This window comes from Haemaphysalis longicornis, unplaced genomic scaffold (assembly GCF_048455015.1).
Source record: "Haemaphysalis longicornis isolate Haplotype H1 unplaced genomic scaffold, Haemaphysalis longicornis Haplotype H1 scaffold_7, whole genome shotgun sequence".
In the NCBI taxonomy this organism is placed as follows: domain Eukaryota; kingdom Metazoa; phylum Arthropoda; class Arachnida; order Ixodida; family Ixodidae; genus Haemaphysalis; species Haemaphysalis longicornis.
In genome coordinates this window covers 98,935,586-98,952,848 of record NW_027526422.1, presented here as the reverse complement: position 1 = coordinate 98,952,848, position 17,263 = coordinate 98,935,586, and the positions used below count along the sequence as shown (strand labels likewise).

General features: G+C 46.7%; 1 protein-coding gene across 1 annotated transcript in view; it reads left to right on the top strand.

Moving 5' to 3' along the window:
• Positions 1 to 12,112, top strand: part of LOC144146433 (scoloptoxin SSD14-like) — a 55,688-nt gene extending 43,576 nt beyond the window's left edge. The window contains exons 10-11 of the mRNA XM_077678388.1: positions 5,905 to 6,018; positions 11,746 to 12,112. Of these exons, the coding sequence (XP_077534514.1) occupies positions 5,905 to 6,018; positions 11,746 to 11,892 (261 nt within the window). The 3' untranslated portion in view covers positions 11,893 to 12,112. The remainder of the gene's footprint in view (positions 1 to 5,904; positions 6,019 to 11,745) is intronic.
• Positions 12,113 to 17,263: the final 5,151 nt, after the last annotated feature.

The following is a 17,263-nucleotide window of genomic DNA, read 5'->3' as shown; positions in this document are numbered from 1 at the left end:
CTGCGGCAGCGGAAGGGATTTTGCTTCGTGACAAAGGAAGTTTTATCAGTGACAGACCAAGACAGACAGGCGTGGTGAAAAACAAGAAGGCGTGGGAGCGCCGCCTAGGGAACGCTAAACAAACTTTCCACTATTTTGCATAGTTTCCGAGAAGCGGCGCTGGCTGGCGGACACGAAAGCACGCTGGAAGGCTACGGAGTGGGAAAGGGTAGGAGAGAGCAACAGGAGAGTGGCTGTTTGGCCATTTTTCGCACACGCGTTAGGCAATGTTTATACAGGCGGCGTCGCTCACACTAACGCGCAAGACTTGAAGGTAGCAACGCTGTACGCAGCCTTCACGACCATCATCATCATCGTCATCATCATCATCATCATCATCATCATCATCATCACCCGCCTATCTACGCCCACTGCAGGGCAAAGGCCTCTTCCATTATTCTCCAATTCCCTCGGTCCTGTGCCAACTGTGACCAATTTATCCCCGCAAACTTCTTGATCTCATCTGCCCATCTAACTTTCTGCCGCCCCCTGCAACGCTTGCCTTCTCTAGGGATCCACTATGTTACCCTTAATGACCAGCGGTTATCTTGCCTTCGCATTACATGCCCTGCCCACGTCCATTTCTTCTTCTTAATTTTTATTATTATGACTTTAACACCAGTTTGCTCCTTGACCCACTCCGCTCTCTTCTTGTCCCTTAATGTTACACCTATCATTTTCCGCTCCATTGCCCGCTGAGTCGTTCTCAATTTAAGTTGAACCCTCTTAGTGAGCCTCCAAGTTTCTGCCCCGTAGGTGAGTACCGGTAAGATCGGTAAGATGCAGCTGTCATGCACTTTCTTCTTCAGCGACAATGGTAGGCTGCTATTCATTATCTGAGAATGTCTGCCATATGCACCCCACCCCATTCTGATCCTTCTAATTATCTCTGCCTCATGATTGGGATCTGCGGGTCACAACTTGGCCTAAGTAGATATATTCGCTTACCACTTCCACTGCCTCGCCACCTATCTCAAACTGCTGTGCTGTCCCGAGGTTATTGATCATTACTTTAGTTTTCTGCATATTAATTTTCAAGCCCACGGTTCTACTCTGTTCGCCCAGTGCGGAAAGCATGCTTTGCAATTCGTCCCCCTAGTTACTTAGCAAGGCAACGTTTTCAGCAAATCTGAGGTTATTGAGGTATTCTCCATTAGCCCTTACTCCCACCTGTTCCCAATCCAACGTTCTGAATACTTCTTGTAAGCATGCTGTGAATAACATAGGATAGATTGTGTCTCCTTGTCTGACACCCTTCCTTATAGGTATTTTACTGCTCTCCCTATGGAGGATGATGGTAGCTGTAGACCCATTGTAGATATCCTCTAGTATTCTTATATAATGCTCATCTATCCCCTGGTTCCCTAATGCCTGAATGACTGCTAGGGTTTCGACCAAGTCAAATGCTTTCTCATAATCTATGAAGGCTAAATATACGGGTTCAGTATACTCAGCGCACTTCTCTATCACCTGATTGATCGTGTTGATATGGTCCATTGTTGAATAACCTTTAAGGAACCCTGCTTGTTCTTTAGGTTGACTAAAATCTAAGGTTGCAGAGATTCGGCTAGCGATTACCTTGGTAAATACCTTGTAGACGACATGTGACAGTAAGCTGATCGGCCTGTAATTTTTCAAGTCCTTCATGTCGCCTTTCTTATGGATTAGGATGATGTTCGCGTTCTTCCAAGATTCCGGTACCATTGCGGTCATTAGGCATTGCGTATACAGGTTTGCCAGTTTTTCAAGTACAATTTCTCCGCCATCCTTCAAGAGGTCTGCTGCTATCTGATCCTCACCAGGTGCTTTGCCCCCTTTCATTTCTTTCAAAGCCTTCCGTACTTCTTCGGTCGTTACTGGTGGGATGTCTATCTCCTCTGAACTACTGTCTCGTTCGGCATTATCCTGTATGTCCCGGTACTGTACAGATCCCTATAGAACTCCTCGGCCACTGTGACTATTTTATCCCTATTTGTGATGACATTGCCTTGCTTATCCTTAAGTGCATACATCTGATTTTTCCCCACGCCAAGACGTCTCTTCACTGCTTTCAGGCTACCTCCGTTCTTTACAGCGTCTTCGATCCTCTGCATATTATACTTCCGTGTGTCAGCTGTCTTACGCTTATTGATTAACTTCGAGAGCTCGGCTAGTTCTATTCTGTCATCTGCGGTAGAGATTCTCATGGTTTGCCGTTTCCTGATTAGATCTTTCGTCTCCTGTGAAAGTTTACCAGTATCCTGTTTAGCCATAGTGCCCCCGACTTCTACTGCACACTCCGTGGTAATGCGTGTAAGGTTGTCGCTGGCTTCCTGTGTCGTAAGCTCGGCTTCCTCGTTAAGGGCGGAATATCGGTTCTGCAGCGCGATCCTGAATTCTTCTACTTTATGTCTTACTGTTAGCTCATTTATTGACTTCTTTCGTACTAGCTTGTTGCGGTCCCTCCTCAAATCTAGCATAATTCGAGATGTTACCATACGGTGGTCACTACACCTTACCCTTCCGAGCACTTCCACATCCTGCACGATGCCAGGGTTATCGCATAATATGAAGTCTATTTCATTTTTGTGCTCCCCATTCGGGCTCCTCCAGGTCCACTTCCGACTCTCCCGTTTACAGAAGAAGGTATTCATTATTCGTAGGTTATTCCGTTCTGCAAACTCAACTAGTAGGTCCTCCCTGCTATTTCTACAGCCCAGACCATAGTTCCCAACTGCCTTGTCTCCAGCCTGATTCTTGCCTACTTTAGCATTGAAGTCCCCCATAACTACGGTATACTGTGTTTTTACTTTAGCCATTGCCGATTCCACATCTTCATAGAAGCGTTCCACTACTTGGTCGTCGTGGCTGGATGTGGGCGCGTAGCCCTGCACCACCTTGAGCTTGTACCTCTTATTGAGCCTAATTACAAGACCTGCTGCCCTTTCGTTAATGCTATAGTATTCATCTATGTTGCCAGCTATGATTTTATTGACTATAAATCCCACTCCCAGTTCTCTTGTGTCCTCTAGACCACGGTAACATAGGACGTGTCCATTTTTCAGCACCGTAAAGGCTTCGCCTGCCCTCCTAACCTCGATAAGCCCTATTACATCCCATTTAATGCCCTCTAATTCCTCGAACAACGCCTCGAGACTTGCTTCGCTAGATAAGGTTCGCGCGTTAAACGTTGCCAGGTTCAGATTCCATTGGCGGCCTGTCCGGATCCACGGATTCTTAGCACCCTCTGCTGCGTCACAGGTCTGACCGCCGCCGTGGTCAGTTGCTTCGCAGCCGCTGGGGACTGAGTGAGGGCCGAGGGTTAATTGGCGTATTCATGGGAGGTTGTGGCCGTTACTACACCAGGGTGGCCAATCCTGCTCTGGTGAGGGAGTGCATTACCGGCAATGGTCGCCGCGGTCAGGCCGCACCCTAAGCCCCTTTGTGCAATTCCATCAATACGCGGATTTTTTTTTTAATCCTGTGGGAATTGTCCGGCACCGGGATTCGAACCACTGTCCTTCTGCACGCGAGGCGGGTGTTCCACCTCTACGCCATCACTGCAACTCTCACAGCCATCACGGAGATTTAAGTCCACGATTGCCCCCGATTGGCTTCTTCGCTGCCGGAACAACCTTCACTCCGTCGCTGTTGCTGTAAATGTGAGCTTCTTTCATTTCTTTAGAAGTGGTAATTATTGGACATCACCTTGTAGGGGCGTGCGCTATGACGTGTTTTGTTTTTCCGAGCAAGCGTTGCCACGATTACGGCGAACGCTTAGTTCTTTTTTTACAGCGAAGCTGTTAGCCTCTCGTTTGTCGGGAAATTTCGTGCCCTAAGCAAAAAACTCAGGCAGGACCCCGTAGTTCTCGCTCAAGATGTCAAACGCATGCGTCAGGTTATTCAGGTATACAGCATAGAGCTCAGTCTTCGTTTAAAAACCACAAAACAAGAATCGAAACCACCTTATGGGTGATAAGGAACCTGTGAACAATGGCACCCCCCCACCATGCGTTCCTGATAAAAGATGAAGTTTGAATGCCAGGCAGGACTAGTGACACTAAATAGAGCAGTTCTTGCCCAACACGCTTAGCGCATGCGTCAGGCTTAGGCGGGACCCAGAATTTGCTCCATAGAAGGGGAGCACAAGCGGCAAGCCCGCCGAGACGAGGTGAGACATTTCATTCCCTCCCCATCACCATTTTTAGTAGTTTACAAGAGTTTCGCTTGACATCCACTTTCGCAGGCCCGGATGGCGACCATTTTTTTCTCAGTCTTGCCAATCTGCCTAAGTTGGTATGCTTGGCTTAACAAACGTGCGTCGGGGACGCTGGGACGTCGCCCCTAAGCAAGCAAACACAAACGCTCGGCCTTTTCTTTCTCGGCCTTTTCGGTCGCCACGAGGCCCGTGTTCACGTGCGTGTGCTGGGAAATTTCTTGGTATTTTTAACTGCGGATATGCTAAACGATATAAAAAATAACGATATGCTAAACAGCTTCATGGTTAAAACAATAAGAGAGCGAGATCAGATGCCTTGTATCAACCGCTTTGTTCGTTAGCCTCCTGCCTGTAGGGTTCACACTGAGGTACACGAACTTAATTTTGTACGTGTGCGGAAATGAATAGAAGAAAGCAAAGTGTGACCCGTGGCGTCAGCTGTAAACATATGACAGTTCTTATAACTTAAAAATAAAGTTGAATTAAAAACGCAAAACCAATAAAATTTAAGAAATTTCTGTAAAATGTCTTGCAAATGCTGCTCACAGCGATCGCGTTGAATGTTGGACGCTTGAAACTAGGCGGAAAACTTAGTACACAACGTTCGGCATTGTACAAAACTGTTCGGGAATGTTACGAACCGAATCTTACGGCTGCCACATTACTTTCATCTTGAGGACACGGTGAATATTAAGGACGCATTTCAGTTTTAAGCGACCTTTTATTTTTTATTTCGTTGTCGTCCCCAGCTCGACTCACGGGTCGTTCGTTTCCTTTTGTGAAGGCTATTTCGCTCCAATCTTTTCACCCATGACAACCACACGTGCGATGGGTGGGTTGGTCTACTTGATCATAACGAAAACCAAAAACTCTCGTGTGTCAAGATTAAGGCGCAGTAAGGAATATTAAGTGTTAAAAATTAATTCCTATCCCTGCGCTACAGCGTGCCTCATAATTTTGGTGTAGTTTCGGTAAGCAAAACCTCCAAAAACTGACACTGGATAAATTGCTGTTTACTTCGAGTCGCCACTGAACGAATAACTGATCTAAGTTGATATTATTGAAGAATGTACCGTACCTTATATGCTTGAACACATCTGAGATTCAAGTGCTCGAAAAATAACATGCTGCCTGAAGTGTTTAAGTAGTTTCGACAATAAGCGCCGTTCGCAGCATAGATTGGGAAATGACCGAAATAACTTTGTTCTCGCTTCAAACAGCAATCTCTTTTCTTGAGGTTCAAGACTGCTTCAGCAAACTCAACTCACCGTGGATAGAACTGAGATACTTAATTAACCTCGACTGCTGATCGTTTGATCAGCTGATGTTCATTTGTAATTTATGCCCGCCGCAGGCGTTGGAGTCTTATATGATCGCGCATGAATGAGCACTGTGAACCCATTCCATAAATACAGGAACTGTAATGAATAGCTTCCTTGCAACTTGATTGCTTGGTTGTCAGGTTTAACGCGCCGAAGCAATACAGGCGATGAGGGGAGCCGTAGTGGTGGGTTCCGGATTAATTTTGACCACCTGGAGACCTTGAACGTGCACCGGAATCTCGAACATACAAGCGTCTTGCAACTTCAATTGTTCGTTGTGTGGTTACTGTTTTAAACAAGCGCAAAGTCATATTTCTTGATATATTTGGCCTCTCTTGCATGCAGGTCACCTTGCGCGCACTTTTCATGGGCTACAATATAAAGGAGGCCATTGACTTGCCCAGGGTCCACCACCAGCTCATCCCAAACAACCTTATGGTGGAACCAACACTTAATGAGGTGAGCTTCCGTTTTGCCGTGACTACCGCACTTTGGAATCGAACAAAATTCGGACGTAAATATCTTCGCTTTTCTTTTACCGTTATAAAATTTTAAACGCTCAAAAATCATGTGACTCCGTGCGTATTCATTATTCGCAATGCAGAGTACCGGCTAATGTCGTTTGCCAGATTAAGTGCAGCTTGAATACCACCACGTGTTGATAAACAGCTTGCTCAACATACGTGCAAGTTCATCACAAATTTTGTATTATGATGTGCGTCCAGTTCTTTGTCTTGCGGTCACCGAAAGAATTTTTAGGGTTTTTTGCATGAACCTGTACAATAGCGCGTGTGTATGCTTTTGTTGGGTCAACTGCTCGTGTCTGTGGTCATCGGCGTGTAAAAGATCTTAAAGAACAATTGCTTCTTGTATGAAATCTGTCACTGGTGTCTTTCCGTCGGATACAATGTTTTCCGACTGAGATGTGCTGATGTGGGCTGGAACCGCGTTGAACGCAGCTCGCACTCGAATAAAAAACAGTACATGTAGAAGCAACTCTTGCAAGAGGTTTTTGGCTTGCATTAAGGAATGTAACTCGCTTTAAAAAGGGTAGACACATGGGTATAGGCTGTCGTGTCCGTGTCTGCGTTTACCAGTTGTTTTAGGCACTGGCTGAACCTCTTAAATATCGATGCTGATCTATATTTCGATTTGACAGGAGGTGAGACAAATGTAGTTTAAAAGCGTGAGGGTTCCGGCTAGTTGGTAATCCATTAGCAACACAGCGCAAAAAAGACCAAGGACGAGACGGTTTGTCGTCTCTTGTATGTCGTCTCCGTCTCGTCCTTCGTCTTTTTTGCGCTGTGTTGCTAATGAATGTAGTTTGTTCTTCAGAAAACGTCAGCTGAACGTGTGAGTTCTACAGAAAAACGACAAGAGAAAAACTACGTGGACTTGTTCTCATGAAAGTAAACTCGACTTTGGAAGCCAGCTGAGACGGCGTATTGCGAAATTTAGAAGGCTTAGCTAATACTTGCGCGGTGTGGACTAGTACTCACTACGAGCTCAGCGACAATGGCCTAATTCCTTGTATCGAAAGACTGTCAGTATAGTGCATACAGCAAAGAATATGTTTTTCTGCAATCCCTAGCAAAAAACGGATCCGCCGCATCCGTCCGAGCAAAGAGATGGCACTGCTCGCCATCTAGTGAGCTCGAACGGCTCGAATCGTAAAAGTTTAAAAATGACCGATAGATCACGCGAAAAAAAAAAATCAGTTGGGAGGAGGAGGGGCAGCTACTTAGCATCACTATCAGTGGGCGCTTACATCAAGGCGTTTTCTCTATGGCTAACGTATATATAGCAACATTAAAGAGGACCCACCATGGAAGAAAGAATACTCGGAGAGGCCCCTAGCATCATTGCGACAAGTGTAGAAGAAGTGACGTTATTTTTCTTGAGCCCATAGACAGTGTTGCCTAGTTTCTTACGGCTGCGGTGGCTAAACCTGGCAAAATGCCACGGACAATTTTTTACGACGGTTTCATTGTGGCTTCCTCGCTACGTTGGCAACACAGCGCGGCAGCCGCTGGGGTGTCGTCGTCTGCAATCTGTGCACTACAGCGGATTTCGCACCGTTTCTTCAACTGCCATTTCTTTTGTGGTCTAATGTTCCTCCAAAAACAACACCCGATGGTTAATAATTGGCGTGGTCGGTGAGCATAGCTGCCGTTATCTTGTGGCGATATCTCATCGATTCGCGCACTGGTTTTCCATCCTTATCGGTCTGCCGGTGAAAAGGTGCGCGTTGGCAGCTTCGGCAGCGTCGACCCACTTATTGGGGCGATTTGCTTCAGTTGGGAATCTATTCTCAAAGAACACAAAACAAAGTAAGGCAGACACGTAGGGCTTCCGTTTTGCTCGACAAATAGCGCATGGGTGAATAGACTTGCCTGTGAACCGAAACTGTGGCCGGCAACCCGGCACGCAACAGTGCGGCATCTTGCAAACCCCTGGAGCCACTTATTCACGTGAAGTGAGATTAGACAGTTTTATTTTCACGAGTGTACAGAGTTCATGTACGCAAATGTGAAAGCGTACGTAGTCCACGCGCATGTAGTAACGTTGCAACTCGTGCGCGACGCTCACCGCGTGTAGGGTGCCTGGATTCCTAGCGCCATCTACGAACAGACAGTGCAGTAGCCACTCGTGATCCCGCGAGCATGTTGCTATGACGACGATAAACGCTACTTTGTCAGGCTTAAGAGCTGAAAAATCGTCCTTCTATCTCAAAAAGGAAGGCCGTTTTTCGATTGAAACTTTGGGTGAGTGTTAGAATGGGCAAACTGAAGGCGCAATCAACAGCTTAAAACATGACATCGCACCGATGAATTAGCGACGAAGCTGTTTTCGTTGCGAAGCGGGAGGGCAGGGCGACGCCATGCTAGTCAAATCAAACCGGAAACAGCAAAGGATGATGGGATAGATTGCTAGGCTCAGTGGGCTCAAGTCATGGCGGGACTCAGCTTCACAAATGTGACTTCAGGGCATCTCCTAATCTTTTCTTTCCTCTGTGGGCCCCACGCTGGCGGACACAAATTGGGGAGAAACATAGCACAACACAGCGACATACACTTCATTGCAGGCATTGTCAACGCACAATACATGTAATAGACAACAGCGCAAGCATAATACTGCCGCGAACCATGTATAAGTTTATTGTTTGTTTTGCGGCTGTGTTATCTGCGTCCCAAGAGAAGCGCGTCTTCCATTTTTTTTAATTTTTATCCCGCACGGGCTATCACATTCAGATAAGCAGACTGTTTCACCCTAAGGTCACCAGCCCAGAATTATCTTCTTTGATCTACAATGTTCTGGATGTTAATCGACGGTTCCAGCAACACTCGCGCCAAGAGATAAAAGCCGGCAGAGCCGACGCCATGGCATTCGAATCGCCGACACCAGTTTACGCGCGTCACTTTGTTGATTGCTGTATCGCCGCCTAGTATTCTTTGAGTTTTTAGGGGAGAACAAGTTCGCTCCAATAAACTTGTTTTTCTTGAAGAAAACTGCGTCGTCTTCGGCAACGTGACAATACACGTATACACACACATTGCACAACAGATAGTACACTTTTCACGTATCCGCAAAGCACAAAGCACAACTACACCTTAAACGGCCACAAAGTATTTATAACACTGATTGCAGAGCGTGAAAGTAGGAACAATGAGCGTGTTGTTTGTTTCGAATAACCCTCAGCACTGCGTGAGCCTCAGCTGTGTTTTGTTGTTTCGTCAAATGTGACTCGTGCAATTGCAACCTTTTATTAGTTTCAGGTTTTTTAAGAAGTAGTAGAAAGCTCAAAGAAGAAAAAAAAAACGTGTAACGAAACAGTACGGCGGGTATGTTTGAGGGATAACATTGCCTTCGCTCTTTTAGTGAAGAGCGCACCGCTGCTCTTGCAACCATTCAAAGACGCCAGCCGTAATGCTACCAATGCTACTGCAGGGGTCTTTTTGTTGTTGGTCACAGATGCACCAATATGCTGCTGTCCGAGCTCGTTGATGAAGAAATGGGCAGTTTAGTATAATCACTACCCTCTTTTACCCTTAGGAGTGAGTAGAAAGCGTACCCAAATGCGGTGGTAACGCTGAACTGGGCGCAGGCAAGTCGTACCCAGCAACCATGCAGCGGCTACCATGGAATGTGCGCGAAACACACGGCTGGAGAAGCGTGCGTTTCCGTGGCGAGCACATGTTGTTAAAAAAAGAAAACATTGAGAGGACAAGGAAGCACCACATTGTAGGAGCGGTGTTGCACAGAATAATCGCGTACGCCCCATCGGTGAAAGCCGTTGTGCAACGAAGAACGGTTTTGTTATCGGCGTAGGCGCCGACGGCAGATCGCAGACGACAGGGGAGAATGTATGCTCCCCGTGTCTGTGTTTCGTACGGAGGGTGCTACGTGTAAAGAGCTAAGGGAGAAACTCGCTGGGCTGGGGGAGAAAACCCGCATTTTTCTCCCTTTTTATACCCTTTGATCTTAGAGTAAACTGCACTTAATGTTAACAGAAGAATATTTGGAAGACAATCCAATGGATATTTACTTATTTGTTGCACTTGTAGAAAAAGGATTTTATTTAACAGCGGTACTTCTCAAACCACTGTGGTCTCCGTCAGTGAGGGGTAAAATTGGATGGGGACCCCGTCAGTATTGGGAAAGTGGACTCCGAAGAGCGGAAGAAGTCATAAAATTTGTTTCTGCCGCTACGGCGTTTATTTTTAATGGGGAGCATTATTTGCGAACTAGACACTGGTTTATGCTCAAGACCTAAGTCCTTGAAGCTTCAAGAGCGTGCAAGGCGTCACAGCACGAAAAAATAAAATAGGCCCCAGGGCTTATATGTTTTGAGCGTGAATATTATATTGTTCCCAAGAAAACGTTTTCTCAGCAATGCGTTTGTGTGTAGTAGTTAACCCGATCCTAATGCATGAGCAAGTTAATCATATATTGTATTCTAATTACCTACAGGCGTACACATGTTTGGACCAATTAAGTGTTTAATACAGCGGCCATTTTAGATTTCGAAGGTTCTCAAAAAGTTACGTCGCTGATTCCCAAACGTCCACAGCAATGTCGGGCAGGCTCTAAAAAATCAAGGCGGCCTATACCGCCCGTCCGGTCATTGCGGTGGTGGGCCGTTGACCACGGCCACGTGTCAGCGAAATCGCTCATTACGTGGTGACACTGTCGTGTTTTTTGTTGAATTTATTTATTTCTCTTTTAGGTGGCGTTTTTTCACAACGGCTCCATAGTTAATTTGGAAATTTGGCCGTGTCAGTACATACAGGGTGTCCCAGCTATCATGCACCAAGATTTTAAAAAAGAGTAATGGCGTAACTCGAAGAAAACCTAGTGGATAATGTTTGCAGTACTGTGGACAAGCGGACAGCATTTGTTTCGTGAATGAGACCTAATAATTAATTAAAATTAATTATCTAACTAGCGAAGTACTGTCCTAATCACTAAAGTGTCAATGAGGCACTTGTAGGTACCCACGAGGGGCATCTAACTGCGGTATTTTCAGCGACGAACTAATTGCGTACACATTTATTCTGACTGATAAAGAAAACCCGCGAAATATGAAAAATACCACGTGACGGCGAGTCCGCGCGCATCGTAAAGCGACGCCCTCAAGCAGGCTGCCTCTGAGTAAGCCAGAATGAAATAAACAAAAGAAAGAAAGAAGTAATCGCCACCGAGTTTGTGCCTTATCTGCAAACGGGCCTTATCAAGGTGATGCGCTGTCTCTTCGGGTGGGTAACACCGGAAGCAGTTGCTTTCAATCAGCTTATTTAGGGACGCTGCTTTACAATGCGCTCGGATGCGCCGTCACGTGGTATTTTTCATATTTCGCGGGTTTTCTTTATCAGTCAGAATAAATGAGTACGCAATTAGTTCGTCGCTGACAATACCGCAGTCAGATGCCCCTCGTCGATACGAGAAAATCGACACGAAAAAATCTGTCGAAGTTTACAAAGCTATTCTTCGCATAAAGAAATCGACTCAACAGACGGATGCAACAAAATCTATGTTTAACATTCGTTGCCGAAGGACATGTTGGGGTCGCCAAATATATTTTTCGTATAAAATACTAATGTTTGCCTTGTTGGCTGCTCTAATTGTGGAAAGCACCGTTCTTGCTTTTTTTAAAGTCCGGTCCTCGAAAAACATTTCTACTTTCAGACTTACGTTCAAGGGCTCGAAGAACGCGGCCATAACGTTACAAATGTCACGGGCAGGTTTTCAGTGATCATGGCTGTACTGAAGAAGGGCGGCCGACTCTATGCCAATGCTGACTTCAGGAAGAACGGCACGGTGGATGGCGAGTAGAAACGCTTCACCGGAAATTCTTTCAGGACACAAGATTTTTCTCATTTTTTTGAGCGACCATGCCTGCCCACTTAACATTTCTACGCTTTGTAGCCCCAAGCTTCTGTTGTTTCCTAAACGAAGTGGCAGACTTAGGGTGACCGAGGGTGATAAGTGGCAGCGTAACGCAAGGCTTAATAATAGCCTATTGTTGAATAAATTGTTATCCATACCAATTGTGACTCCCTGCCTCGTTGAAAAAATAAAGGTCGTTGGAACTGTTCTCTGGTGCCAATTAATGAGAGCTCGCTCGCATCGTGCCTAATATTATACGAGCCATCCCGAACGGCATTTTTTTTTTCAATTTCTGCAGATTTCTAGCTTCTTAGTACCACAATGTGATAATGGATCGAAAGGCTTTGTCTTACTTCTGACATGTAAACAGCGATATTTTCTTCGCATGGGCAGACAGGTGGTACAAATTTCACATGAAATAGGCCAATATTTATACTGTGGCCTATATTGAAAAGTTTCCTTACGTAGTGGGTAGATATCTGCGTGTCTGTGCGTGTCCAGCCACGAGGTTGTGGCCAGAAAACGTCCATAAGCAGGCGTTGCTGGAAGGTTGCGGACTCCGCTGCAGACAAGATTTTATTCCCAACAACGTGCAGACTGAGAACGCAGCCCTTGGCCACATGCACTCACATCCCAGTGTCCCACGCCACCAAGCGCCAGTGACATTTCACAAATGGTAAACGCATACGGCTACGCCACGGCCGCTTCACTCTCCACTACGCCCACTGGTCAAGTACACGTCGAAGCACTGTGGGCACACTAGGCAGGTTAGTCGCCGAAGCATTCGCTGCCTATGGAGGCGAAAAGTAAAAACGCCCGTGTCTGCGCGATTTCGGCGCACGTTAAAGATCCCCAGGTAGTCAAAATTAATCCGGAGCCCTCCACTACGATGCGCCTCATCGCCTGCGTTGGGTCGGCGTGTTAAACGCTACAATCAATCAGGATTCGCAGCCCATGCCAGTCGTTTCACCGCTCATGTGCACTGTCCCACTAAATGACCGCTCAACTCTACCGGTAACTTTTGATAGCGCCTTTCACTAACTTACCCCGATATAGACTCAGTAAATGAATTATGTCACAGTGCATTCCGTTGAAGAGGTCCTAGCAGCATTTTACTGGAGCGGTTCCCTGCAAGACCATCCTCTATTCTCGACCAAACAGCTACAATGAGACACATGAGAAAAAAATTATCAGTGGCTCAGCTCGGCTATGCCAGGATATACGTAGCGTAAGCTAAGGTTCAGCTGGTTATTCTTAGGTGTCCTGGTTGTCTAGGATTACCTGATTACCATGCTCCGGCTTGATAGCTGTGAACGCGCCGGCGCCAGTGCGTCTGCCGCGGCTATGACATCACTCCTCTTGAATACGCTGACCGGCGAATGTGCAGACTCAATTCTCTACATACCATTGCTCCAATTGGATTCTATTTCAATCCAACACAATCCAATTTAATTCAACCCAATCCAAATCCAATCAAAGCCAAGCCATGTCAAGCCAAGCCATACCAACCCAGTTCAATCTGATCCGATCCGATCCGATCAAATGAATCCAATGTTCCTCCCGCTTGCGCAGAACGGCCCTTCACGGCACACGCGAAACTGCTCAACTTCGGCCAGTCTAGCTTGCGCTACAAAATTAAGCCCAGTTCCACCCAGTGCGAAATCTGCTGAAACAGCCGCAGAGATGTGGTTCTGTTGTGTCGGCGTAAACATCGACGGGTGCTCGCGCCTGAACGGCGGCGCCAGTGGCTTCGCAAACTCTACGGTTTCCGCAAAGGAACTGGCAACTAAACGTTAGCAGAGGGAGGCTGCCTTTCCTCTCCCTCGCCTAGCGAGAGGAAGATGAACCCGCTCTTCGAGACCACTGCGTTCTCAATCGGTGCGTCTGAAAAATGGTATGGGTTCGGCGTAGCCGCCTGCGTGAAGCACGACCTCCAGCAGACCACGGCCAGCCTGGACGCGATGGCGCGCTCTGCGCCCGCTCAAGCGAGCGCAGAGCGTGCGAGCGCGTCCACACAAGTCGTGAGAAGATTTACGAAAAGGCTTGACGTACAAAACGGAGTTGTTAATGTCTGCGCAAGATTTGTAGAATTCCCTGGAAAATGGACCGGGTGTTTTTTGTAATATCTTGTTCGTACGAACAATCACGACGACCCCCACTTAGCAGGGACCACGCGCATTGGAATGGTGTTTGCATAGACAACTTACCCGTGACTGTGTACCTCGCGGAGTGCACACATCTTAACGCTGAGATATTCGAAGTTTCTTTCTCTTGTCATCGAACAAAAATGTGCATGCTTGGTCATCTGCTGCACGGCTATCAGCTCAGCATCTCGCTACGCGTGTTGGCGACTTAACCCATGATTCAATATTTGAGGCGAAAGTCTTTCCGCACAACTAAATGCGGTTCTCGTGGCTTTTTCATGTGGGTTTTGTCTCCAGTGAAGCGGCTGTAGTGAGTTCGCCAATGGAAGCCATGCGCAGTCGACTCGCGCCTCGTCGCTGATGGATCGCTTATTCAGCAGTGGTCGCGCTTTCCTGTACTGCGTGCATGCCCTTCTTATGTTGGAAGGTTCCGGTGGCCCTGAAGCAAGGGATGCGGCGTTGCCAGCTTGAAACAGGTCCGAGACATCGGGCTGGCCAAGCACATTGACTGTGCTGCTCGCTCCGAAAGTTAATGATAAATCGGCTGGCACTAAACCAGCAGACAGCGTCGCCAAGCAGAAGCACCATGAAGGTGTCGTGGAGCGGGAACACCCGTTCCCGCTCAACATACGGCTGCTTGGGAGGTGTTCGCGTAGGGAAGAATCATTGTTTGTAAAACAAAACAAGATAACTATGCGAGGCTCTCCGTCATGCCAAAATGGATTCTCTAAAAGCTTCGTATCAAGCATGACAAAAATAAAAGACACTGACCATGTAAAACGTCTGAAACATTAAAATCTATGGCAGACAATAGACCTCTAGGCTTCACTACGGTTGCCCTACCCAACTAGGTGAAGAAGGCTTCCTGACAAAGGTCTTCGTAGTGAATCTGGGACATACTTTTTTTGGCCTGATATTTTAAAGTTTTAGAGGTCCTATTTCGCCGGCATATGCCTTTTTAACGTGATGCTTTATTCCTACCAGACTTGCTTATGTCGAACCCTATCTTTCGGCTTTGTGTGATTATGATGTCCCGCAACAAGAAGAAGGGCAACTGGAAGGCCCACCACAAGCTCAGTTGGGCACTTTAGTGCTCCAGTGAGAGTTCGTCATTACGTCACTCCCACGAGGAGGAGGGAAAGGGGCGACATGGGGAATGGTTTCATTTTTCCCGCTCATGGCCTTATGTCGGGGGTAGCAGGAATACATCTTTTCGCTACATGTCAGGCTCAACGCAGTATCGCCGTCATTCGCGTGATTCTTGAGGCAACTGCAATATCTCGTCCGTCACGACTTACTTCGTACCCCGCCGTTTCTGCAGCTAAGTCAGACTGGTTCCGCATATCAGTAATGAATTTGGTCCGTTTTGATTAAAGTGAAAGCATTAAAACAGTCCATTGACCAGAAAGAGTGCCCTTAGCGTCTATAGCTGCGACGCGGCTCCTAAACTTCGATTGGCTGTGAAGTGTTTCACAGTGCGCGCAGCCGTGTCGCAGCTACAGACGGTGCGTGTGCTTCAAAATTAAAAACACAAGCCCTCACGCCGTTGGCTAGGCGACACTTGGGCTTGCGCAAAGAGAAGAGAAACAGTTCAGCGCCTACAGAGGCCTTTAAGCCTCTATACGGTGCTCCTATGTGCTGCGGTGCTTAGCAGCACCGTTACGCGAAAGAAAAAAAAGTAGACCGAAAAAGACCTTTGAACCTTGCACTTAGTAATAAAAAAATAGGAACTCTTGACATGACATTCATGGTCGAAAGCAACTGTGGAACACTGGCACTATGTTTTAGTGGTTTAAAATACAATGGGGCTGTTCGATTCACCTGTACCACGTGAACCAGTTGATGCAGTGCAGCACTGCCCCCGAAAAGGTGCGACCGCCGAAGTAACGTTCCTTGGTCTGGGTATAAATTCAATGCTACCCACGTTTCGCTATCACAAGGTGAGTAAAAGCGATTATCGTCTGTAACTGCGTAATCATCATTAGCTTGCGCCGCTGGAAGAGGACTAGATCGGCTCGGTTGGCGTTCTTCTCCTTTCGTTAAATTTATTCCTCATCTGCCTCCTTATTAGTTAGAGAATAAATATTGGTTAATGAAAGTTAATGCGAATTTTCTTTTGAGGGCCATTTTGTGCACAGCTGGGTGAGCTGTCAGATGGCGCCCCACTGGTCAGGGAAAGGGAAACGGACGAGGCGGTTTTGCGCACGGGTGCATTCCCAGGCTAGATCGTAGGTGGCGCTCGCGATTGAACAAAGGGGAAGTTGTAGAGGTAAGTTGAGGGGGAAATTTCCGATAATATTTATATCACAACAGCCAACTCTATCTTCAATACCGTCCCCCTCACCCATCGCGCAGAACACAGGCTGCTCGCATTTGCCGCCAACTACAGACCAACACATACTGATTTGATTGATTGTAGGGTTTAATGCGCCGACGCAACGCAGGCGATGAGGCGCGCCCTAGTGTAGGGCTCCGTGTTAATTTTGACCGACTGGGGATCTTAAACCTGCGCCGAAATCTTGTCAACTCGGGCGTGTATGCTTCTCGCCTCCATCAGAAAAGAGGCCGCCAGGCCGGGAATCGAACCCACGACCTCGTGCTCAGCAGCGCAACGCTAACTTAGCCATTGAGCCACCGCTGCGGGTACCAACATATACTACAGAACCTCGATATTCCACGAAATGCTTTCCTCAATTTTTTCTTGCCAAAGCATCCGGAGAAAAGAAATGCCGCCATTTCGATATTTTTGAAACCTTTGAGTATGACTTGTGTCATGAGTAGAGATGTTATTATGAACATCTGTTGGGCGTGAAAAAAACAGGCTTTTCCTTGTTTTTTACATAAAAATAAAAAAAAATGAGATAAGGCGATTCCGCACAGATCTATGAAATACTCGACATACTTCTTAAGGCGAAAGATTTCTCATCAAACCCGAAAAAGGACCGTAGTGGCTGGCGACTACACTCATGAAACCAAATTATGGCCGCTGTAAAAAAATAAAATATACGTAGAATCGCATTTGAATTCGAATTGGATTTGAACCCGGGTGGCCAAGAGCCGCAGCCAAGTGTGACAACTGCAGCCCTAACCTTTTTTTTTTTTTTCATTGCATAAAAATCTACCCCAAAAATTTTAACATAACACTTTAACTACAATGATGGTACGTTCCCCGA